Below are 25,915 nucleotides of genomic sequence, written 5' to 3' on the forward strand. Positions count from 1 at the left end.
CTCTACCTTGTTCAATGTATGCAGTCGCTCCCTTAAGCTTTCCATGTCACCTAACTTATTTTCCAATGCAATCCTTAAGCTTGGTATCATGAACTTTGCTGGTATCACTGCTTCCTGCCCGAACATTAGCTGGAATAGTGTGTGCCCCATTGTCACCTTATACGCCATGTGGTAAGCCCAGAGAGCAGAGGGTAATTTTTCCTCCCAATCTTCACCTTCAACTGCATAGGATTTATAGATAATGGACACCAAGACTTTATTTGTATCCTCGGCCTGTACGTTTGCTCTCGGGTAGTACGGGCTTGATAATGAATGATAAATCTTAAATTCAGAGGTGAGCCGGTGAATAACATGATTCAAGAAGTGTCCACCCCTATCACTAGTTAACTGCAATGGAATCCCGTACTTAGTAATGATTTGCTCATAAATAAGTTTTGTTGTGCTTATCGTCGAGTTATCCGGTAGTGCGCGTGCTTCCACCCACTTCGTCAGGTATTCCGTTGCCACGATAATTTATCGGCACCTTCTAGTCTTGCTCACCTTCAGAGGTCTGATAAAATCCAGTCCCCATTATTCGAAGAGTTCCTGCGCGTGTGAAGGGTGGAGCGGCATAAAGTCTCTCTTCAGTGGCTTCCCGGCCTGTTGGCAAGTGTCACAACTGACAATCCATTCTCGTGCGTCGTTGTACACCGTCGGCCACCACAGTCCTGCCAGCAGTATCTTCCTCGCTGTGGTGTCTGGTCCCATATGTCCACCTGCTAGTCCCTCATGTGCTTCTTTCAGTACTTTCGGTATTTTCTCCAACACACATCGTCTAAGAATGTGATCTAACCCCATTTTGTACAACAGTCCATTAATCAACTAAAATTTGCGGCTCCTTAATACCAATTTCCACCTTTCATTCTCTGGCATCTCCCTCGGTAGCTGTCCCGTGGACAAGTACTCCCCAATACTGGTATACCATTTCGGCAGTACTGCAATTTGGAATAACTGTGCATCAAGGAAGTCATCCTTCACACCTCCATCCACTGGTTCACCTGTTTTAATCCGCGACAAATGGTCTGCACTGACATGCTTCTTTCCAGCCCGTACAACAATTTTGAAGGTGAATTCCTGTAGCAAAAGGAGCCACCGACTGATTCTTCCTTGAATGACTGGTTTATTTACTAGGTACAATAAAGCTTGATGGTCCACATAGAATACAAACGGTGTCGCCAGCAAGTAGTGTCTTTTGTACTGCGTACACCATGCCCAATGCTTCCCGTTTTGTTATGCTACAGTTCTGTTCTACTGTAGTTGTGTTTTGCTTTTGATAACAGTCGGTTGGCAAAGTATATCGGGTGATCCAATTTGTGGCTGCCTGTCTGTGCCAAGGTTGCTCCGATCGCATAGTTGGATGCGTTGACATGAACATGGAATTCCTTATCCCAATCCAAATATGCCAAGATGGGTGTCGTAGCCAATCGTACCTTCAACGCTTCAAATGCCTCATCATGTTCCTTCTCCCATCTGAATGATTCTCCTTTGCATGTTAATCTGTCCAGCAGATATGATACTTTGGCAAAAAAATTAATGAATCTTCTGTAATAACCCCTATGTCCCAAGTAAGATTTTACCTCCGTTACATTGGTGGACGGTTACATTTCTAATATTACTCTGACCTTGTCTGGATCTTTCTTTAATCCCTCTTTACAGACTATGTGTCCGAGCAACCTTGCGGAACCATAAACCTGCACTTCTTCGGATTCAGTGCTAGGCGCGCCCATCGGCATCTCTCCATATGCTCGCCCAGTGCTGCCAAGTGTTTGTCCTCAGCGCTGAATACCGACCAATCATTGAGGAATGCTTTGAAGTTTCCCACGGACATTTTTTCAAAGATATGCAGTTTGATACGTTGGAATGTAGCAGGCGCATTGCACAGACCAAACGACATCCGGTTATATGCGTACACTCCATCTTCTACGACAAATGTCGTCTTTAGTTTATCCTCTATGATTGAAATCTGATTGTATCCGGAAAATCCGTCCATGAATGAGTAAATCTCATGTCCGGCTACCTCCTCCAAGATACTGTCCGTAAATGGGATTGGAAACGGATCTTTGATCGTGATTGCATTCAGGCATCTGAAATCAACGCATATCCAGATCTAGGTGGTGTCCTCCTTCAGTGAGATTACTATGGGGGACACCCATTCACTGGTCTGCACCTTGAAAATGATACCGGCTTCCAACATCCGGTTGATTTCCTCTGTAACCCGTGCTGCATAATTCTTATTCATCTTGTAGGGTTGCTTTCGTACCGGCATTGCTCCTTCGCCCAGCAGGATGCGGTGCACACATAACTTCGGAGGTAGTCCCTTTAGATCCTTGTATGTCCATGCGAATGCATCCTTATATTCTTGGAATATCTTGAATACCACTGCTTTTAATATTGGATCCCAGTTATCTCCCACCAATATGTTTCTCGGTTCGGCTTCATCTCCCAAATTCATAATTTGCAGTGTGACTTCGTTGTATTTGATGGGCTCCCCCTTAGTGAATGCATGGGCAGGTGTCTCATCGAGCTGCGCATCCCCCTTTTTCATTTCTCTGAATTCTCTTGGAAACTCATCTCCGTTGTGGTCTTCCTCTACTGTCAGTACATTGCAGCTCTGAAATAGTTCGTAGTCTTCTATTTGCCAATGGTAAAGACTGTTGACGGAATCCAAATCTTCCAATCGCATGACTCCCTCTTGATCTAGTTCCATACGCTTCCTTCCTTCATTTTCGTCTTCAGAATCTGATGACAGAGCTTCTTCCCCCACCATCTGGGTGTGCAAATCAATGACGAATTTCCTCCCTTTGCTTTCAAGTGATAAATTGTTTCTCTTCCAATCGTGTTTAACTTTGGCTTAAATAAGCCATCCGCGGCCCAGAATGGCGTTGTATCCTTTTCTCTTCAGCGGGATCACGACAAAGTCAAGTAGGAACGGCTGTGTGCCAAGTGTCATCGGTTGTGCCATCAAGACGCTGAGAGGTTTAATGCCATGTTGGTCTGTTGTTAACAACTGGAATGTAGGTGGCCACAGCGTCGGTTGTCCCAACCTCTTCCAGGTATCCTCGGGTAAGACATTCACATTGGACCCTCTATCGACAATTGTGTCCGTCAGCACACTTCCGAGAATCCCCAGCTTGATGACCGCTGGACGCCGTTCGGATGCGAGTGCTAGCAACATTGGGTATTCTCCACCGGCGACAATTCCCTTCCCTCTTCCTGGTTCTCCTGGTAACTTAGCAATTGGTGTGATATGTGTGAGTGCTGATCGGAGTTGAGGCATTGTGATCAACAGATCATTGATTTTGATGGGTACCTCCGTTTGTAGTATCTGTCGTACAATGTTCTGTTTTGCGCAATTCCTTGTTGAGGTGCCTGCGGTGTCCTTCAACTGAGTTGTCTCTGCCTGTGTTGCTTTCTTGATTTCCTTCCGTACTTCTTCCAGCCTCTTCTTTTCCTCCACGGGGTCGGGGTATAGTTTTCTTGTTTTTGTGTGATTGCCAACACCTCCTCTTCATCCGTCCCGACGGTGATCAGATTTACTCTAGACTTTGGGCACTTGGCATCTTCATGATCGCCGAGTCCGCACCATCTGCATAATAATTTTGGTGTGTTCGCTGTTGTACAATCCTAGGCAAAGTGGCCTCACAAATTACATGCTCGACATTGAACAATTGGCCAGTTGTTCGCATCGTACTGAATTTGATTGCAGCTGCCATTGTTATTGTTATTGTTCGCATTGTTGTTGTTCTGCCCATGTCTATTATTTTTGTATCCTCCGGACGTGGCACCCTCCGTACTTGTGTTCTCGCTCCCTCCTTCGGATGCGGAAGCCTCCTGTGCTAGGAACACTTGTTGAGGTCCTCCGGTTTTCATGTTGAAGGGACATTCTTTTGTGGAATGTCCCATGATCTGGCAGATGTCATAGAACTAGTTCTTTGGACAAGAGCCCTTTGTGTGACCTTTTGCCTTACATTCTGTGCACCATAGTTCGCTTCCCTTTGTTTCTTTCTGCATGTTCTTGAATTTCTTCATCGTCCGGATCATGTCCTTTTGGAGGGCTCGAAGCTTTTTGCTACTGTTTTCCTCATCGCTGCTTTCTTCTTCCGAGGATGCATCGTCGTCTGACTCAGAGGAGCTACTCTTCTTCTTCTTTTTCGTCTTTTGCTCACTTTCCAGGTTCAGTGCCTAGTTGTACGCTTCAATGTATGACAATGGTGGCACGATCTTCATTTTCTTTCGCAATTTTGGGTGTAGGCCTTCAATGAACCACCTTTTCTGTAATCCATCAGCTGGCTTATTCTCCATTTTGTTGATTAAGTCCTTCAACTTCCTGGCATAGACTCGGATTGTTTCATTTTTCCCTTGTTTTGTATTGTATAAATCGGCTACGATTTCATTGTCGTCGCGGAGTAGTTGAAATTCTGTAGTAAACTCTTTCTTGAGGTCGTCCCAAGTGGTTAATTTCTAGGGATCTGCATCGGCGAACCAATCAATTGCAACACCCCATAGGGTGGCTGGAAATTGCCGGACCCATTCGTTTGTATCTGTTATGCCATTTTCCCTCCAAATTGTTTCGCATGTTTTACAATGTCGGATTGGATCAGCCGTACCATCACCATCAAACTTTGGTAGCTTTTCCTTTGGTCCTGTGATCACTACTGGATTTTGTGCACGGGCGCTATTCGGTCTTGCAAAACTGACACTATTCACTCCCACACCGACGATCTGCACTCCCACACCGGCGGTTTTCACTCCCACACCGGCGGTCTCAACAGCTGTGAACTTTGGTGAAGAAAGATCTTCTGAAGTTGTCCCTTCCGGAAGTGTATTTTGGAGGAAGAGTTCACTCCACGCTCGTGCTCCCTCGACACTTCGAGCTATGCGAGTTGATTCCCTTCCATTTGGATTCTCTTCCCTCGGCGAATACAAATTCAAAAACTCCTCGCTTGCTTCTTCCACCAACTCCACCCACTGTCGAGTCTCCTCCAACAATTCTTCCACGCTTCTGTGTTCGTTGGCAATCTTCTGGAACCTCCTCCTACGTTCGGCTTGCTGTGCCAAAATTAAATTTTCTTGCGTAGTACCTATTCCATCATTTCCCTTTATCTTATTTCGATCCTTGTTAAGCTGATTTGGCATTAAGCTTCATTCCTCCCTCCTTCCAGGTTCATAGGGCAACGACGCCAAATGTTTACCGTATAGATTAATTGATTAATGCATACAGACAATGAATAGCAATAGCAGTACTCCTTTATTCGCATATGCCAAGAGATTACATAACTGATGATAAGATGATTTTCAATGTACCGAGACGTGGTATAAATACTTTCTGCCGAACCTTCCCGAAGGGGTCCGTCGGCTACAAAACAATCCTAATCTACCCCTCGGCTACAAAATACAAAATCTCCAACAGCATAACCAAGTTGGCTACAAAATGCAAAATCTACCGACGACATATTTGTCCAATATACTTATATCCATACATATTAAAAGACATCCAGATAAATTGAATGAGATTTCTTATCACATATTCATATTGATCTTATTATCTAACTATTTAGATATAGGGATTGCAAACCCAAGATGATCTTCCACATTTATTACATCTGAGTTAAATAACAAGGAAGTGAACATTATTACATAGTATCTAGTTACTATCCAAATCCTTTTAGAGTATAATTTTAGCAGAGAGAAGTCTCTTGCAAGAAAAATTAGTTCCAAATCCTAAAATATAACCCAAGGGACATTACAGCAACCACCAAGTCAGCATTGCTGCATCAAAAAAACTCTTTAAGTGAAATTAATAAATAGTGAAAGGAGAATAATGGTAAGTGGGCACCAATCCAGCAACTGCAAAATCTGTTGGCAAATTTTTTGCAACTAGCATATTTACTTCAAATGTTGCAGTAGTTATACATCTGTTGGTACAAAAGAAAGATTGTTGTTGTATACTTGAGGGCCAACATTAACATTTATTACGTCTTCCTAGAATTGAGAACAAATGTAGGGTTCATTGTTGAGCAGATTTTGTAAAACATAGACCCTAAGGTGGATAGGTTCAAGCTATTAATTGTGAAGGTATAGAGTGTGATGGTTGATGCCCTGGTAGCTACAGGGATTAGTGATAGGAGACATGTGGCCAAAAGGGCAAATGAGTTTATTAAATGTTATGAGGCCGCCCTCAAAAGAAATGTATGCCTCAAAGCCTTCAAAATGATAGTGTAAAACATGAAAGGGCATGTTGAGCAGCTTGTCTAGTTGGTACTTCTATACCCTTTCCTTCTAGATGGAACAATTTTGGTAGAGAATCAAGGGAAACAATTATTGGAGGGTAGGGAATTTGATCAGTCTGTGTTACAAGCACTCAGTCCCAATCCCAACACAGTGGAGGTTGAAGAGATTTTGCATTCCTTAGAACGACTTAGATTTCATGTGGAAACAACCCTTTTCATTCCTAGCAATCTCTCTTTCAAAGAGAATATTGACTTAGATTAAGCCTTCCAGGTTTTTCTTTTTGCAGCAGATTGTGAACCTTAGCAGTCCGTCCTTGCAAAGCTATGAAGTGGCACATTGCCTATTTTTGTTCCCCATTTTTGCAAACTAGTGATTGATTTAGCGCAACACAATCAAAGTTCCCCAAGGAGTTACCAGAAGCTTTAGATGCAATCCACTATTGTGGCAGCTGAAAGCCTAGCATTCTTTTAATTCTTTATCTCCTAGGCAAAGTGGAAAGCATCATGTGTGGCACAACACAAGTTCTCAAGGGTCACCATCTTTCATATAGTAAAGCAGTAGGGCGATGTTCTGTTTTTAAAAATGAAGGGAGTAGCAGAAATTGCCATTTGTTTTCACTGCACGTGCTGGGCTTCGTTAAACATTGAAAGCTCATAAAAGTGCGCAATTGTTCTGATTCACAAGAAAACATGGTCTTTGTGTGTGCCACGTGTCCAACCTAGAGGATGAAATTCAAATAAAGGTTTGAGGCTCACCCTTAGCTTGTTTCATCTGAAGTATTGGGCTTTCTAGTTGGCAAGGAGTGGAAATGATGATTTAGAAATGATGGCCCATGAGCAGTTGCAGGAACCTTCATGATGACGATTCATAGATGGAAAAAGGTAGAATATTTAAATTTACGACTTCTAGGAAAAATGGAAATTGATGTATGAAAGCAAAGCCTTGCCTCTCTTAAGGGTTTGCCGGTTTTTATTAGAGAAGCATTTGGAAGAATTTGGTAGTTGCAGCTTTGTTTTGACCTTTGTGTTGTATCTAAGCAATCAATAGAAATCGAATGCAATAGATTGTGCCTAGTTCGCCTCTACTTTGTGTTGACTTGGTTCGTTTTCTTTGCTTGCACTTCTTCATCCGGATGATGGATCATAGAGTATGATCTGAAACGTAAATGCTAAAAAGATAAACATAATCAAATCCAGAAGCTTTGTAGCCTTATAAAAATGTCAAACCATGTTATACCTCTTATGATAGGTATTCCTTTTATGGTATAGTTTTAGTATGCTTTGCTATTTTTGAGAATTAAAATATTTTTATGCTTAAACGATTCAAATTTATTCTTCAGTTCTGGGTTTTAAATTTTTGTATTTGAAGGGGATAATCTGTCTCATTTAACATCCTTATGCAAACAAATATGTAATCTAAAGTTGATTTTGTACTAGTTCCCTGTGCAGTCCGAATTAAGGCTTGGAGTGTTTAGATATTCATAATTATGAAGTGTATGATCAGTTGCACACAAATAAACTGTTAGTTTTTTAGAATGAATTGTATACATGAAATAGGGAAAAAATGGCCTCTTATGGGAAAAGGAAAAAAAACATAAAATTGTAACCTAAAATTATATTATAATAATTATTGAGGTGCCTAAACTGATTTGGAAATATAGTTTTTTCTTTCTGCAATATTGGGTAACTTGATGGGCTTTATGTATCAAATTATTTAATCCTTTTGAAGGATATAGTAGGTTGAAAGGAAGCATTAGCATGTTACTAGAGCTTCCATGGATAAGAGTCTGTCAACTTTCTATGTATTATTTCATTGAGCTCTAAAATTGATTTCTTTTTTAGGGAAATACTTATTAACAGCTGTCCAGTTTGTGGAGAGGCACTTGGTGTCTCAGACAATTTGAATGACATGATTCACCTTAGCCTTTGCTTTGACGAGGGAACTGGAAATCAAACTATGACTGGAGGGTTCTTGACTGAAAAGCAAGCATCGTATGGGTGAGCGAAATAATTTCTCCGTGGACAAAATAATACTGTTTTATATACATGCACAGGTCTGGTTGTCTTTGTTTCTGGATTAATATCAAAATCTAAGAGGCAACACTGCTGCTTGTATCCCTATGCTTATGATTTTCTTCAGATGGATGTTCAAGATAAGTGAATGGGCTCACTTCTCTACCTATGATGTTGGCCTGAAGTCTGGATCGGCAGCCGCACATATTCTTGTAAGCATGGCTTTAACATATTGATACTGTTTATATTCCTATTGCAATACAAACATCTTTATAAATTTTATGTGCTTATAACAATGGTTGGTATCATAGTTATGAGATTCAGTGAGTGCTTGCTGATTTTCCAGAACATAAAAAAAGGAGTGGAAAAGTAAATCAGAGCAGAAGAGTACTAAAAATCTATTTAAATGAAAAACTATTGCTTATCTATCATATTGTTTTGATAAAATTGCCTATTTTCTGTGTCTCCACTGAGTCTGAGTTCAAATTTTGTGATTACGGTTGCTACCCTTGGATATGAAACAAATAAGAAATGCAAGGAAACATGTATCCTCCTCAAATAATATCTCACATACTTCTGTAACAAAGCATTCTTCCAATAGTGAATCCCCAGCTTCATACAACTTCAGAAAATGAGGTAAAGTGTTTGCTTCTAATGGACACTCTTGTTTTGATTGCAATGCTTGGTTTTATGAACATGACATCATTCATCATAAAATTATGAATATTATTTCTTTCTTAGATTCACATTGGACCCATTAGATTTTTCTAAAAATGTTTAGAGCCATCCTATAATCCCTAATTTTATTTGAAGCTCTCAATATGTATATGAATTTGTGTATTTGAAGACAACTTTCTCCATTACCTTCACTTGCTAAATGGAACAAGCAATGTGTATGTGTTATACAGTAATAGAAAACATTTCTTCCATTTTGGTTATTTAGACACACAAGAACTAGCTTTGACATAATTGATGAAAGCAACACTTTTTTTGATGGACATGGATGCTATTGAAGTGAGTGAAGTTTTGAACATTTCAAGGAATCAGTTGGATATTTAATTGGATGAAAAGTTCATAAGTTTCCCTCAGGTTTGTGGCATTTCCTTGCTTGAGAAGGAAATCAACTTTTCAAGATGGAGCATTTATGAAGCAGCTTAGAAGAATGTTGGAAAAAGGATTTGATGCGTCAAGGAAAGGAAGAGTTTGTATGTGGAAAATTGGAACACCTACGCTCCACACAAGACATCTGTGCATCAAGATAGGCATACATGTATGTACAACAAGGGTTGTAGGAAACAAATTCTTGCAAAATTTCGTGCCATGACAAGGATACTTATAGTAATGAGTAACATGGATCGTTTTCTGCAAATGTACTAATATTGCCATTGTAATTGATATGTTCCAAATGCAGATCCCAATCTCTTATAAATATAAGAGTAGGAGACATAAAGAGACATTTCTCTATGATTAATTATTATTATTTAACAATAAAAATCACAATATAACATATATATATGTATGTATGTATGTATGTATGTAGCTATAATCTTAACACCCCCTCTTAGCTAGGGAGGATTTATAATGGAACAAATTATGCTCTCTAGTATATGCAGAGATATCATCTCAATATGATATTCAGTTCACTATAAGGCTAAATTTCTCAACACTTCCTCTTTAGCAAAATGAATTGAAGCAATTATAATACAAGATTTAAACACCACTTTAAGTATGGTCTATGACAAATTTAAGTTATGGTGTTCGACAAGATTCGGCCCGAAGAACCATAACAATTGATTTTCATGGTGTTCGGCAAAATTCGGCCCGAAGAACCATGGTGAGTTGATTATCAAGGTGTCCAGCAAAATCTGGCCCTAAGAACCTTGATAAGTTGGTTATCAAGGTGCTCGGCAACATCTGACCTGAAGAACCATGATAACACTTGCTCCAACACATTGTTGGTGTTAGGAGATAGATCAACTATTGATAAAGTCGTCACCTTATGATAGTGACCTCACACATATAAAAGATCGTCAGCTTTCATAACACACAATTGCAAAAAATTTAATCTTACCATGACAACAACTTAATGAAGTCTGTCATGATCACAGGTCCACCATTTATAAGATTGTCACCTTACAATGATTACCTTCTATTTATATATGTCAATGAAAGATTGTCACCTTCATTACATATCATATATGAAATAGTAACTACCATGAACCAAGTCAGAGGGTGGTACATAGACTTTCACTTAATTCTTTCTTACAGAGAAGAATGCATTACAAGGAATTTCACTTAGAACTTCTCCTCATAGAGAAGATATCAATTACAAAGTATTGCACCTCAAACTTCTCCCATTGAACATCGATTCTGGGAAGTCTGGTCCTCTAGTTACTTCCTCTGAAGCTCTCTTCACCCAAGGATGCTTGTCAAACTCACTCTAAATTTGATATCAATTTTCTGATTTTCTGGTGATAAGTCATCACTTCCTCATGATATACATAGGAGTAGGCCCATTAACATCATGTAGTCACACATATGTATTTTTAGACTCTATGAGTATCAATTTTCTAAGCTCCTGTGTTGCCTTAGAAAAAGTGTCATACTCCCTCTTAATGTAGAAGGACCTCATAATCTCAATTATCAAAGATGTTTGCTTCAAGAGCCTAACTTTATCCATCTTGATCATTAGGGTCTTTGGAGCTCCTATCATTAGATTGAGTCTGCCGAATATTTGGTAGCATGTGTAAAGTACCAACCTTATTTTCTTGTAGGAACATCCTCAAACATAAAGGAAAAAATCAAGGAAAATAACCCTTATAGTATGTATAGAATTACAAATAAGAGAGAGACTACAATGAGTAGATAAAAGTGAAAAATAAGAGTACTTATTTGCTCATGAAGATTCAAAAATGTCTTAGATTATTTGAGAATGGAACATCTCCCCTCTAAAGAAGGTTTAAGTGAGAATGGAACATTGACTTTTATTCTCCCTACAATGTAAAATTCCCACTCATTCTTATATTGTTGAACAATTTTGCATCAACTCAAAAAATGATTCAGATTTGAAACTCTGAAGATGCCCCTTCCCTGACATCTCCGACTTTTAAAGATGGTTTAAGTGGGACTAATAATAATCAATGTTTCATTCCCACTTTAAACATCTTTAAAAAGGGGAGATGTCAGGGAAGGGGCATCTTCAGAGTTTCAAATCTGAATCATTATTTGACTTGATGCAAAATTGTTCAACAATAGAAGAATTAGGGGGAATTTTACATTGTGGGTGGGATAATAGTCAATGTTCCATTCCCACTTGAACCTTCTTTAGAGGAGAGATGTTCCATTCTCAAATAATTTAAGAAGACAATTTCTGAAACTTCATGTGCGGATAAGTACTTTTATTTTTTAGATTTATCTACTCATTGTAGTCTTTCTTTTATTTGTAATTCTATACATACTATAAGGGTTATTTGTCTTGATTGACAATCATTCTTATTTTTATCTTTCTGATCAATGAATATTTCATTTCAAAGGAACATGATATGACTAGCAATTTGTTTTCAAGTCACAAACACATTGTAAGAAAATATTATTAGCAATCCAAATATTAATTCTTTCATCCAATGCATCACCGATGATCTTCGCACTCTATCAATGCTGCCATATAGTTTTGACTATGTAAACACTTGTCGTGAATAAACTGAGACAAATATATCTACCATCTTAATTTTTTTTCACTACTGGGAATATGCACTCTTATGGAACTTGCTAGTATTGTTGACTTCAATTCTTTATAGAAATAAATAAAAAATATAATGCTTACTGTTATGCCAAAATGAAAAGGCTAATGGAGACAATCATGACTGACGATCAATCCACTGTATTCCTTCTCTATATTGCATAGATATATCTGGTTGCTGTTAACAATGATCCACATTCACAAGGTTGCAAAAAAATTCAATCTTTGCCCAAAGAGGAATCAAACACCATAAGCCTGTATATAAAGAGTTCGTATGATAGAGAATTGTAAGAATTGTCTCTTCCTTTGATTTTACACATCTATATTTATAAATGAATAAAGAGTTATACGGTGGCTACCCAACCATCGTAACTCTTTAAAACAAAAATTGATTTAGCCTATTACATGATTGTTTAATATAATCAAAATCTCTAATTCCAACGGCTTCAGGAGTGTTTCTGAGCAATCTACGTCCAAATTCACTTTGAGTATAATTGCAGTCAAAACTGGTAATTTTCACTTCACTTGACATGTACAGGAACGGAATTCTGCTACATTGTTGGCATCCCTTTTATTAGGTGCAATCAAGATGTTAGTCATGAAGAATGACAAATATATTATTCACTTCCATCTCCAATTTTGCAATTATACACAAGCTATCTATGCACACTTGGCCAGGGCTATTGATCATTATTATTAATGAATTTTGATTAGAAGGTTCATCAATTGTATTTGTGCTTTGCTTGTGTCCCACATAAAAGCTTTTGTTTCAACATTCTACTAAGAGATTGTAGATCCTGAGAAGCACCAAACTCCAGAAAACACTATCAAATTAACCATTAATGATGTCTTTTATCTGCGTGAGAAGGCAACATAGCCATTCATCACAATGATCTCATGGATGAATTCCGCCTTGATATCTTTATACCCTTGCATCAGATTCCATTCATAACTGAATCTCCAAGTTCGATGACCATCGTTTTGTACAATATCTAGATATGTGTGTTCTGGAACTAATATTTTTGTCCGCAAAAAGACATGCGGACTCTTAACTCATCAGCAGCTCCTGATAGCAATGTTTGCATTGAAAAATATTTGGCTTGGAATATATTGGAGTTTCCTATGCCATCCATTCCCTGTTTTTATTCTCATTCACTGGAACTGGTTCATCCTCCTATTCATTAACACCGGGGATCTTGAATCTGTAAACAAATACAAAAATATCGTTAGATATAATTTACTAACAAAATTTCATTAATTGTTGGTAACAATCAATACAAAACCCCTACTTCAGCTGTTCTGTACGATGTGGAAAACTAAAGTTTCCATTATCATGCCAATTGTTTCTTGGAATAGCACTCTGCATATATATCTACATATACCAAAGTGCGATTACTGGCTGAAGGTCTCTGGCTAAATTTCAAACTCTTCAATGATGCAAATACATATTTCCGGTATCCTTTTATACTTTGCCTCCCACAAATCCTTGAAATAAAAAAAATTACTCCTGTCTTCAATCACCATGGTAATTCTTCTATAGATGTTTTTGATCTCCTGTGCCTAATGCACATGATATTTGTTTCATTCCCTCCAGGAAAACATACCCATTGCTGGCACAGAGATGGTGATGTGGTAAATCGTCTAATTCATTGCATTTCATTGCTGTGCTTAAATTCAACCAAACCAAGGTCATTGCTGCTGCATAATTGTGTATGTGGACTCTGTTGATACCTTTTATGCAAGTTGTCATAAGTTATTTGCAGTACTGCTTATTGTGCTTTAGTACCTTACAATGGTCAAGTGTACCTCTTTTTCTGCGTACGTTTTGCCAACATAAAATTTCTGAGGTTAGCTCTTTGTGTAATGGTGATAATTGTCTCAATATGATAGATACATTTTCTGGGCCTCTGCTTTATTACCACTCTGTATATTTAAAAACAATCGCTACTCATTGGCGTTGAGATGCTCTTGTACTCCTGACATTATCGATTTATTGTGACTGTTAAAGCATTGCTAACTGTATTTTCGTGCGCTCATATTGCAAGTGTATGAAGCTGTGAATGAAAAGGATGAATATTTCTGTTCTGTAAGGTGTCTTATCCTGGAATATATCTTCCAGTTATGAGGAGCATTAGCACGACATTTATTTCTGCAGAATTCATATTCACAAATCCTTTGATACTTGCTGAGTGCACATGGCTGCAGAGATCAATATCAATCTCTATGCAAAGAGGATTTATAATTTCAATAGTTAGAGAAATTTTTATTTCCCTTCCATAAGTATCAACAGATATTTTTAATTAACATTAATATCCTCAAGCATCCTCAGTCCATCACAGGATGTACCAAGTGTTTTAGCCAGTGTAACGAGACTCGGACTCGGCTCGGACTCGGCAAGGGTAACTTGACTTGTGACCCGGCTCGGTGGTGACTCAGCAAAGTGAAAAAAATCTCAAAATTTTGAGATTTTTTAGGATTTAAAGAACATTCCATGCACCCATTATTGAATAAAGCGTAAAGACACAATAACATCATTAAATAGAAGATAATTTGATCATAATGCACATGCCACATACTTAAAAACTTAAAACTTAAAAGTCAAACATCGATTACATATGTACAATACTACAAAGTTACAAACTTACAAAGGTAAATTGCTAAAAGTAAATACTATATTACTAGTAATTAAAGTCAAACTAAGATAAATCCATGCAAACCATCAAAATGTATATGTATTATCATTTATGCATTATGAAATCCAACACATCACTATAGAGTATAGACTGTTATGGGAGCCCTTTTAGGGTTATATGAGTTGTTTACCGCATAGGGTAAGAAGTTAACACATGTATAACACGATTCAATTCAGAACAGGTACTTTATTCATGTATGCACTTGCAGATTACAATCCGATTCCAATGACTACAATGATCTATCGATTCTCATTGATGATTCCAAAGTCCACTTCGGACATGTACATATACCTTTCCAAAGGGGTGACTCAAGCGTCATGTGCCCGTTTGGATACTAATCTACCCGTCGGCTACACTATACATTTTACCGACAACATCATCCCCCCACAAAAGAAAGGTCGTCTCCGGACGACAATTACACAATATCTGAGACAAATTAACAACAAAATATATTAATTGACTAACTATAACAAGATAGATCTGTTTCTGTCGCATCACTTTCACATTCATCCCATGCCTGCACCAAACTGGTCTCCAAATCACGTTGCATCTATAGCCTCTGCTAACACAATACTATCTCCTTAGCTGACCTTGATAGCCACCTTTGCTGCTTTCTCTGTTTCCAACTCCTCGATACCTTGAGCCAAGTGTCGTTGCACTGCCTCCAATTGGATGATCAGCTCCTCCCGAGCTCTCTATGCATCCACCAAGACAGCTTCACGAGCAACACCTACTCTCAGTGCCTCTGGTACACAGACACTCCATGCCTGCAACAACTCCAATTCTTCTCAACTGGTTAGCCTCCCATGACTGATATCCGCAACGACTGGCGGTCCAGGGGGCAACGCCCCCGGTGGGGTCGAGGGGTAGCGCCCCCGCGAGGTCCTGGGGCAGCGCCCTAGGTGCACTCCCTGTCGCAATACAGGGTGGGGTCGAGGGGCAGCGCCCTTCGCCGCCAAGACCAAATTAGCACTCCGAAACTCACACGAAACTGCATGGAACACACTATTTCTGTCATTTTCTTCCGATTCCACACTCTTTTTGGCAACTGCTTATGTCTACCCTTCCCTTTGGCATCATGCATTACTCATTCCGAACTGTTTCAATTTGTCGTCGTCGTTTTTTTTTTTTTTTGTGGCTCTTCCACTTCCTCTTTCCTGTAGACTTGCTTTGTGAATCTACTACAACAATTCCTCTTCCTTTCCTTATACCCTTTGTCTCTGAAATGTAAAAAAAAACATGTAAAAAATTATATTTTAAAGGCCCGGTTTCAAGCCTGTTGTGGCCGAGTCAAGGAGGCCGGGTCATGCAAGTCACTCGGTGACTCGCGAGTCACGCGAGTCACTCCTCGTTACTCGCCGCTCGCGGGTCACGAGTCATTGTGACTCGGCGAGGTCAGCGCGGCTCGCTGACTTGTGTGACTCATGTGACTCGCTGCGAGTCATGTTACCCTGGTTTTAGCTATTGATGCTAACTCTGAATTATTACCTCTTGCCGCTTCATACTACTGTCAAACATATTTCAATTGTCTGCTCTTCACTGTTACATTACTTGTCTTTCAATAACAATATTCCTTCAAGTTTTCAATATTACTTCACAAATGGAGGCCCTAATTTGTTGAAATTAAGGCTCCATCATGGACAAAGTCCTAAGAAAGGCTTAAGGGCTTGGATCTGTAAACTTAGAGGGAATCCATTGCAACTTGGTTTCTAGGCAACTTGGATAACATCAACTCCTTCCATTATTGAGCTTAAATAGTAATAAAATAAGCATGAATTATAATAATTTGAACAGATAAGATAAGATAATATTAATGTCCACGAAAAACCAACAAGGTTTATGGGACTGAGCATACAAACAGAAGAGCCGGCTAAAGCAGAAGCACCAAATGGTGATTGAGAAGAAACAAACGCTAAGAACAAAACAAGAAAGAAGACAAGGTAGGCACTAAGGGTCCTTCCTTGTCACAAAGAAATCAATAATGGATGGGTAAATCCACGGACGATCCATAGTCTTAGATTGCCGTGTAGAGCTGCGGTAGGACTATCGCTGCCTGGATAAACTAGTGCAGTATCTAACTGATCTGGAATGAGAAGTACTGGAAGGACTTTTCAAGCCCCGAGGAGGAGACAAGGGAGAGAAAAAGGTAGTAATGAGCTGGTATGAAGTATGCCTCTGAGGTATAAAAGACTGCATGGTAATCTCTCAAAGATGGGTGGCTTCCTGAAGATAAAGTGCAAGACACTGCTGATCAATAGAACTGAAGAACATCGAAAGAGAAGAACAGTCTTTGAAAAGGCAGTAAAATCTCCCTCTAATCTCATAGTAAAGAGGACATTGAAAAATGAAGTGGATCTTCGTCTCAACCCCTGGTAAGGTACACAACTGACATATCCGATCCACCCGATCCATATGGTGATCAGTGTGAGCCCGGAGGCGGTGAGAACCAACCCTGAATGAGCCTAGAGAAAACCATAAGGCATGATTCCAGCACTGATAGAGATAAGCAGGGCAAGCAATAATACCATCCTGAATCACAAGAAAATGCTCAACATAGAAGGCCATCCTAGGTCGAAGACCTCTCGGGGGATTGCTCCAAGTAGTAGTAATGTATTGTCTGTAAATATCTTGTCTGATGTGCTCGTTCAACTCCTAACGTGAGGGAAGACAATGAGTAGGAGCATCGAGTGAAAACTGATAAGGAGGAAGATGATCTATCTCAATACCAATTGAATCCAACAAAGAGGTGGCCTAGGCTTACCAACAGCGAGATATAGTAGAGGTGTCAGATCTCATAATCTCAATAGAAGAACAGTATGCTAGATGAGAGTATTTGTGCTGGTCAACCCCTGACTCCATAAAACCACGAAGCTGATGAAGAAATCAAATCAAGTAAAAAATGACAAGTTTAAGAGGGCGAGCTCCAAACTCGGCTAAGACAATACTGTGAGGGGTGAGTATGTGACATCTTATGATACGCCGTAACATAAATGTCTGGATCCTCTCTATAGAAGACCAATTCGAAGCAATAAGAGAAGGCCCCCAAGCCATCGAGCCATAGAGAACTGTTGGACGAACCAAGGAGTTAAAAAGGGACAACTTGGACGAAATATCTTGGAAATGATGCCTGAAGCACTATCTTTCCAGCAAAGCAAGGGAACCCATGCCCTTACTAACTCTGGACTGAATAGCTAGTCTCAAGCTAAAGCGTGGCCCTGAGAACTTCACATCGAGATACATATAAGAGGAAGTAATCTCAACCTCCTGACCCTGAAAGAAGAAATGAAGATGAAAGGTCTTTACACAATTAAAGACCATAACTTGAGTCTTAGACAAATTGACCACAAGTTGCCGTTGATCACAAAAAGAAGCCAGATCATCGAGGAGTCTTTGCAAGCTGTCGGGAGAAGAGGCCAAGAGAACCACATCATCAACAAAAAGGAGAATGGAAATCAAAACTTGATGTAAATAGCACCCATCACTCAGTTGAGAGGAGTTCACAAGGAAATTCTCCAACTCATCAATATACAAACCAAACAGTGGAGGAGAAAGAGGACATCCCTGCTTCACACCAATGGTACTCTGAATCGGAACAAAAAAACCCTCCAGAGTCCTGAGCCTACCTGTTACCTTCTCATAAAGCCTCATAATAGTAGTCTGTAACATATCACAGATCCTAATCTCACGAAGTCTTTGCAATAAGGCCAACCTAGGAACATAATCGAAAGCCTTACAAAAGTCCACAAAACAGCAATATACCTTCTGAGAGCGGTGCCTAGCCTCCTCAATAATAGCCCGCAGTGTGAAAACATGGTCCACAGTCTGATAGTTTGCTTGAAAACCACCCGGCTCTTTCGCTCTACAACCTCTTGTATCAAGCTCACTAGATAACATGGTGTTCAGAGCAGTGGCATACAGTTTGACAAAAGAATGTCTAATCATAATAGTTCTATAGTTACTCGGATCAGAAACAGGCCCAGACTTGTGAATAGGGTAAACCACATGTCTAGACCAGGACTCAGGAAACCTAGTGCAAACCACTCTATTGAAGAGTGTAGGAAGGTAAGATCCAAGAACCAAAGCACCAAGTTTGAAAAGTTCTGCCTGGAAACCCTCTTCATCTGCTGCTCTGCTGCATCTCAAAGATCTGATGGCCTCAATAACATTGGAGTAGGTGAGCAAATGGCAGTAAGGAGGTGAAGTGGAGTGAAGAGGTGGCTGCCCAAGAATGTCATAAAGTGTAATGATATGGGAGGTTAGAGAGTGGTAGTCAAGAGTGGAGGATGGGGGGGAGCACCGGGGGAAGAGGGTACGCCAAAAAAATGGGGATTCTGAATAAGCGTGGAGCAAAGGGTTCTGCACTGAAAAGAGGCAAAAGAACATTTCTTGTTGCGAAGAAAACAGAGATACAAAAGATGTAGCTAGATGAAGGCAGGGGATTGAGTCTTAAAGGCGACGTGAACCGAGCGATGGAAAGCTTTGCAATCAGTATCAAACCATTTATTCATAGAGCAAGTATTCCGACACTTATCTCTGAGAGAGGGAGGGGAACAGTGAGGAATAGAAAGGAGAGTAGAATCTTAGATGGCAGAGGCAAGTGAGTCAAACATGTCAGATGCAACAAGCAACTCACTAAAACGAGTAGGTATCAAAAGCCTCCTAAGGTGATAATTGAAAAGTTCACCATCGCTCTCAGGGTAATGAAAGCGAGTAGGAAAGGAGATGGTATCAGCCGGGCAGTGAGAAGACTGAAAGGAGTGCGACAGGTGGGGTGAACTGCCAATAGAACTGCTAAGAAGAGCATGATCAGCCAAGGGGAGATGCGAAATGGTGAAACTACAAATGGAAGAAATGAGAGGAAATGATATAGTCCACAACACTTGCACCACCACAGTGCGGCCAATAGGTGAAATCGGTCCGATTTGGGAAGGAAGGATAAACCGTTTAGAATCAACAATCCAAAAGACTCACAGAGTTGGAGGAGGTGATGGCCATAACCTGAAAGCGGTCCAAGAACATCCTCCAAGGTGTGCTGAAGTCCCATAGTATTTAAGTCTAACTCAGAAGTGCAGTTCGAATCAAAACCGCGATCATGCAAAGGAGTCTGAAGATCCCTGGTTCGAGCGTTAAAGTCTCCAAGAAAAATAATGTCTCCTAAAGCCTCAAATTGTTAAATGATCTCTTGAAGGTCACAAAAAAGATCACCATTCTTTGGGTCATGAATGGCATAAGGAGAGGAGGTCGGTGGAAAATAACAAACAGCAATAAAAATATCTCTTTGTTGGTATTTCCACCGACCAATCTACACCCACATAAATCTAGCAAAGGTGTTAGAGTGAGCAACTAAAGTGAAGCTGTAAATATCATCACGAACCAAGCAGGCAACACCTCCAAACCCACGAACCCCACCAAAATTTTGAATCTCATCCCCGCAAACTGACAACCACTCATACCCCGAATAACCTAGAAGAGGGCACATGGGGCTCTCATGAGTCTCAGTAATGGCCAAAATATTTGAGGATCACACAGCATCCCGAAAAAGACCGGGTAATGACCATAAGGAGCCATTACCATTCCAGCAGTTGGCAAGAAGAGAAGTTAAATCTAATAGAATGAATCACTGTTCCTATTAGGGGACATAATAAACCAAACCCTAATTGGGAAATTTAGGAGAAGTTAAGGTCCCAATGAGGGACATTACAATTTGTTATTTACTGCTATTTATATACTATTTTATTATGTACCCCCTTTTTTGTTATAATCTTGCAAATAATACTTTTGAGGCTTTTTAACTAGCTATTAAGTTTTAGTAATATATGAGTGTATTCATGACCTAAGAATCACTAATTGTTTCTAATAATATTTGAGCTTAAAATTGAATCAATTTGGTTGCCAATGTCCAAGCACTACTAATTAAGGAATTTTTAATGACCATGACATTTATTATGTAAGAGGAGAGATAATTGTTTAACTATATGTTTAAGTTGGTGATTGATGAAATTGAAGTTTTCAAATTTTGAATGAAATTGTAGTTGTACTAGCAAAAACATTTTAATAACACTTTTTGTAAAGGCAACATATTCATGTATTTTACTAAAGTAGAAATTTGAATATTGATTCTTCTTGTGATATTTTGACAAAAGGGATAGTTTAACATGTGAGAATTGTAAATATGATCCTATGGTGTCGGTTGTGACATTTATCACCCCCTCTGTTCTGCACCCACCACCTTTTCCTTGAATGGACACACATCATGTGAAGCTCCCTCTTTTTGTTAGGGACACAAATTGGGTAGTTTTCATGCAATTAGTCATTCCCAAGTGCGAAGCTATCTCGGGATGATTGATGTCCTTCTACCTCCATTTCCACCAACCTCTGAGTGGACTCCCTAGCCTTTTTCTAGATATATGTAGCATTATAATCTCTGAAGACTTTTAAAGTGTGGCACAATTGTTTGGGATGATAATGTAAAAAATTATAAAATTGAAACTGCGTCATTCAGCCAAAATGCACTTTTATAATGTCCTTCCCATTTCTCCAATATGACCAAAGAGTTATACATTCAAACTTAAGTCTCGCCACATTGATGCTCTTTTCACACAGAGGAACATTTCAAGTAATAAACCCCCAAGCATCATTTGATGTTGCACTCTTAATCCATTTTAAATAACTTGAGAAATAGATATTTAGTATATAGTAATATACCTTATGAAAATATGTATACCTTATTCACATGCCCTGTGCCTTGATTCTCTCTCTTTTTTTCTCTTGATTTGAGTAGGGCTTGATTTCATTGCAATTTTGTTAATAATTTTGTTCAACTCGAAACTTATAAGATCAATGTTGAATAACCACTATTGCAGTAAATTTCAAGTACTCTATAACTTCCAGATTTGATTTAACTTTCCATGCGCTCTCCTCCCCAACTGTAGCAGTTGTGTCTTCCTGAGTGAGATGATAGAGGCATTCAAGGAAGGAGTAAACTAAATTTCTACATTGGCTTCTGGCATGACTTCCTACACTTTTTATCCCACACCTTTCTCTGCAATAAATTTAAGTCTGTATATGCACCAAAATCTAATGTCTCAGAAAATTTATTAGGCCCAGCAATGATTAAAAGAATACATCAAACTTCATTTTCAAATCTATTTTTTTCGCAGGCAGGAATTATTAATTCATGTTGAACTTCTTTCATAATCTACTTCAAAATCACTACGATTTTCTTCAGAACTTTTTCTGGGTTTTGTAGCTCTGTTTTTTGGCTTTCCTAAACATTTTGAATTTTGAAATTTTGTTGGGAAAGGAAAAATTTATCACAGTTTTACTGCAACTATTGTAAGCTGAAAAAACTCGTTCAAAGAAATATTTATCAACACCCAGCACATTGCCTCAGCCTCATTGCAGATTTTCAATAAGCTTGTCCTCTAGCAGCTTTATCTTTTGACAGGCATAAGAAAAATGAATGCTTTAGTACCATGTTAAAATGAGGAGCAGATCAAACTTTGCTACAATGCAATAGTAAAAACATAAAAATGAGATATGGATTCATCTGTATGATATTAATTTGCTTCCCAATTGGCTTTATACAGCCTTATTTTCCTGTGAATAACTTCGTATACGGATGCTTCTAGTTGACTCACTCACTGACTTAATATTAATTACTTATTCTAAAATTATATAAGGTAATATTTCCAAACAGAAAAAACAAGCCAAGGGCCCTGGTCGAGAACAGGTCAGTCGCGATTGGCTTCAGAAAAATGGAAAAGAGAAAAAGCCTTGAAAAGATTTTGTACGCAACCAATTGAATCTCATGTAGGCTCCAAGATTTGGGCAGCTAGTCATGGAGCACGCTTTTAGGGGGTCCCTTTCCACAAAATAATCTGCAATAGTAAAATTTTCAAGCCATTAGGTTTCTTCAAAAATTGACAGTGAAAGGACAATATTGGGATGTGGGTCAGAACACATACCTTGTGAAACACCTTTAGGACAAATCACCAGGGTCATTTGAGTGAGTGAGCCCTGGGATGTTAATGTCAAGCTTTCAAGTGCACTTGTAGCAGCTGCAGAGGGATAAAAAGCCAAGGCCATATAAAAAGGAAAAAAGAAAGGCCTTAGGCCTGACCATTACAAAGGGCCTGTGATAAATGCGCAAAAAAGAACCAGAAGGTTCTCATAGAGAAATGCAGTATGACATTTACAAAAAAGACAAGATGTCAAGAAACTCTAATAGAGCGAGTTTCCTTGAATAGGGTTTTCAAGTTACCAATCTGATGTACCACTAGTACCTATTTTAAATTTAAATTTCGAATTTTGAGAATATTAGTTGTTAACCAGTAAATATATGATTAATTTTTTCCTTAATTTTTTATTTTAATGAGATGTTAACTATCAATAAGTTTTTATTGTTAAAATATGAATATTAATACTTATAATCAAAATCAAAAGTAATGGACAAGCTCGTAGATTTCCAATATTTAAAATTCTGGGCTGTGACATGGCAACCTATGACTATTTCTGACTTCAACTTTTGATGCACAAAGAACACTATACAATGAAAACTGCACGGTAAGTTAGGGTTATTTTTTTCTTTTAATGGAGGAAAAACGAATTAGTTTCATGGTACTTTCACCAATAATAAGAAGCTGCATTGTTAACAATCCATAAATACGCAGTTTGGAATGAAAAAATTATAGGGTTGGCCTGATTATTAGTGGGAAGATACAAAAATGTAGAGAAATTTCCTTACTGGGTTCGACCAAACATTGACATGCTGTATATATTATCAAATAGCTAGGTGCTCGACAGTGCAGGGAATAACTTCCCTTTTTCAATAAATATTTTCTATGTTGTGCAAGATTTTTCTTGTCCAATTGTTGTCACCATGCCAACATTCTGATAACCCTTATTTTGTAATTGAGGTTTGAATATTATCATTACAGTTTGTCACAGTCCTTTTTCCTTATGTACATAAAATTTATTGTACATATTCAGAGTACATATCATAAGATTTAGGCCCAATCAAAGTTGTCAAAAATAAAATGAATTGTTTAAAGTTAATAATATATTGATCTAATCTTTGATTGTGAAGCATTGTTCTAAAACAACTTTCCATCAACTGCTTACTCATGTAATAGATGTGTGTAACATTCGATTACTTGAAGGTAGTAATGAGAGTAAAAATGGAATGGCTTCTCAGCCAATCCCTCTACATTAAGTCTATCATCATTTTATTTATAGTATCAGATCATGGCACAAGCACAGTAAAGTGTAGATTGCATGCCCAATGATAACAGAGCATAGGCATATATGTACAATGACATTTTTTATCCCTTATAACTTGATTGATCTTTCAGTGCCTTGGGCAAGTTGGCTTTTGCATCTGATGCTATTGGTCTCTATTGATGGTGATTTTATTTTCTTGGATTTACAAGGTTTCATCCTGATCATCATGCTGACAATGTTTTTTGTTGCAATGTGTATTGGCTTATTCCAATGCAGGTTTTTGATAGACGAACAAAACGATTAGTGGAGGAAGTGATTCAGCGCAAAATTGTTATGTCACTGAGGGCTCTTTACCAATCTAAACTGGGCCTTACACTTATTGACAAAGGTAAAAGTTCTGTCTTGTTTTCGGCTTGATGAAACATTAGCATTATTTTTCCATCCATTGGTAGTGGAACAAAACTGGCATAAAGATTTTCAATGCTCAGGGAAAAATCCAGGTGTTAACGAAAAGAGATACTATGCTTTGACCATGCTTAGAATCTAAAAGAGAAGAAATGTGTTGCTAACCAGGTTTGTATATGGCTATGCTAATGCTATCAGTATTATTGCATGTTATATGCTCTAGCAAGGGAGATGATTGCTTATTTTCAGGATCACAATCATAGTACAAAATGATGAACATTGTTTGTTCTTCACATTTTTAGTCTCCATCTAGTTTCATGTTATGCACAAAGAGGCCAAGAAAATGCGATACATTAAATCATGACTATGGAATAAAAACATGCTGTTTGGGGGAATTTATTGGGCACAAAAACCATATAATTTTTTAAAATACTCTTAAAAAACTTGCATGTTATTCAAGTTACCGATTTCTCATGTAAAGGTCAATATTAAAGTTCAATACACATTGTAGAGCAAAAAATGAGTTCAATACACATGAATTGCAAGTTTAAGTAGGCTAAGCAGAGTTGGCTAGGGGACTCAATGTCCCATGGAGAGCTTGAGCAGGACATTTCAGTGTGTTTTAGTAGAGTTTCTATTTTTTAGCTTATGAGTTTTTAGTATGCGCCATTTTGAGCACTTGGTCTTAGTCTCCGTTTCCTCTCAGTTTAGATCGAAGTGTTTTTGATTTTGGTGCCTTGGTGAGTTCTAAGGTTGGATGAATAATATTTTGTAAATTAATTTTATAACTAAAGTGGTAAAGTGTTCCCAAATGCTATGCCTAGGAAAGGGGGTCACCGCTTAAGTTGTAAAAAGCACATTTAATGGCTGCAAGAGTGGATACTGAGATGGATGTCCATTTTTTGGTGTGGTGAGTTCATTCTGAGAGTGTTGTTTGCATTTTGTGGTGATAAGATGCTTTTTTAGAGAGCTTTTCTTTAATTGTAGTGTTTCAGAGAAACCTAGTTTTGTTAATTTTTTAAAGAGGAACAGTTACATTGCTTTGGGTATTTTACCAAAGCATTGGTCTTAGCTAGGTGGCCCATTGTCATAGTTCATTTTCTGCTTACGGTGAAGTTTTGAATTATTAAGGCAAATCACCCATACCATGAGGGTCGTACTTCTTACCCTTGGGCATGTGGGTGTTGTGAAGGCTTAAATCTGCAATTTAGATGGCTGAAAGCTTCTAGTATTGGTGCCTAACATTGCAGATTTGGAGTTTGGTATAGCTAGAGCAGACTTGGTCAAGTTTGAAGACTTAAAAGATATCTAGCAAATCATCTTTTGTCTCATTTGATGCCCAGATTTGGTTGTTGATTATGTCAGAGTGATATTTACATGGATGGAAATCATTTTCAGGTTTGGTTATCTTATTGCAATAAATTATTTTCCAGCTTGTATTCGATTATACTAAGTTTGATTGTTGAACTTCTTGTTTGGGCATATTGATGTCATGTTTCTTTAAATGCAAAGTAGATGTCAAAAATTCATTACATATGATTTATGAAACTTGAAAACGATAAAAGCAGAAAGCA

At 38.5% G+C, this 25,915-nt stretch overlaps 1 protein-coding gene across 2 annotated transcripts in view; it reads left to right on the forward strand.

Moving 5' to 3' along the window:
* Positions 1-25,915, forward strand: part of LOC149579614 (phosphatidylserine decarboxylase proenzyme 3-like) — a 327,375-nt gene that overhangs the window by 115,245 nt on the left and 186,215 nt on the right. For both annotated transcript variants that reach the window (XM_089786112.1, XM_089786119.1), the window contains 3 exons: positions 8,112-8,267; positions 8,410-8,494; positions 24,213-24,324. In XM_089786112.1, the coding sequence (XP_089642238.1) occupies positions 8,112-8,267; positions 8,410-8,494; positions 24,213-24,324 (353 nt within the window). The remainder of the gene's footprint in view (positions 1-8,111; positions 8,268-8,409; positions 8,495-24,212; positions 24,325-25,915) is intronic.

This window comes from Cupressus sempervirens, chromosome 1 (genome assembly GCF_028749045.1).
Source record: "Cupressus sempervirens isolate cs-2001-9-10 chromosome 1, ASM2874904v1, whole genome shotgun sequence".
NCBI classification, from domain to species: Eukaryota; Viridiplantae; Streptophyta; class Pinopsida; order Cupressales; family Cupressaceae; genus Cupressus; species Cupressus sempervirens.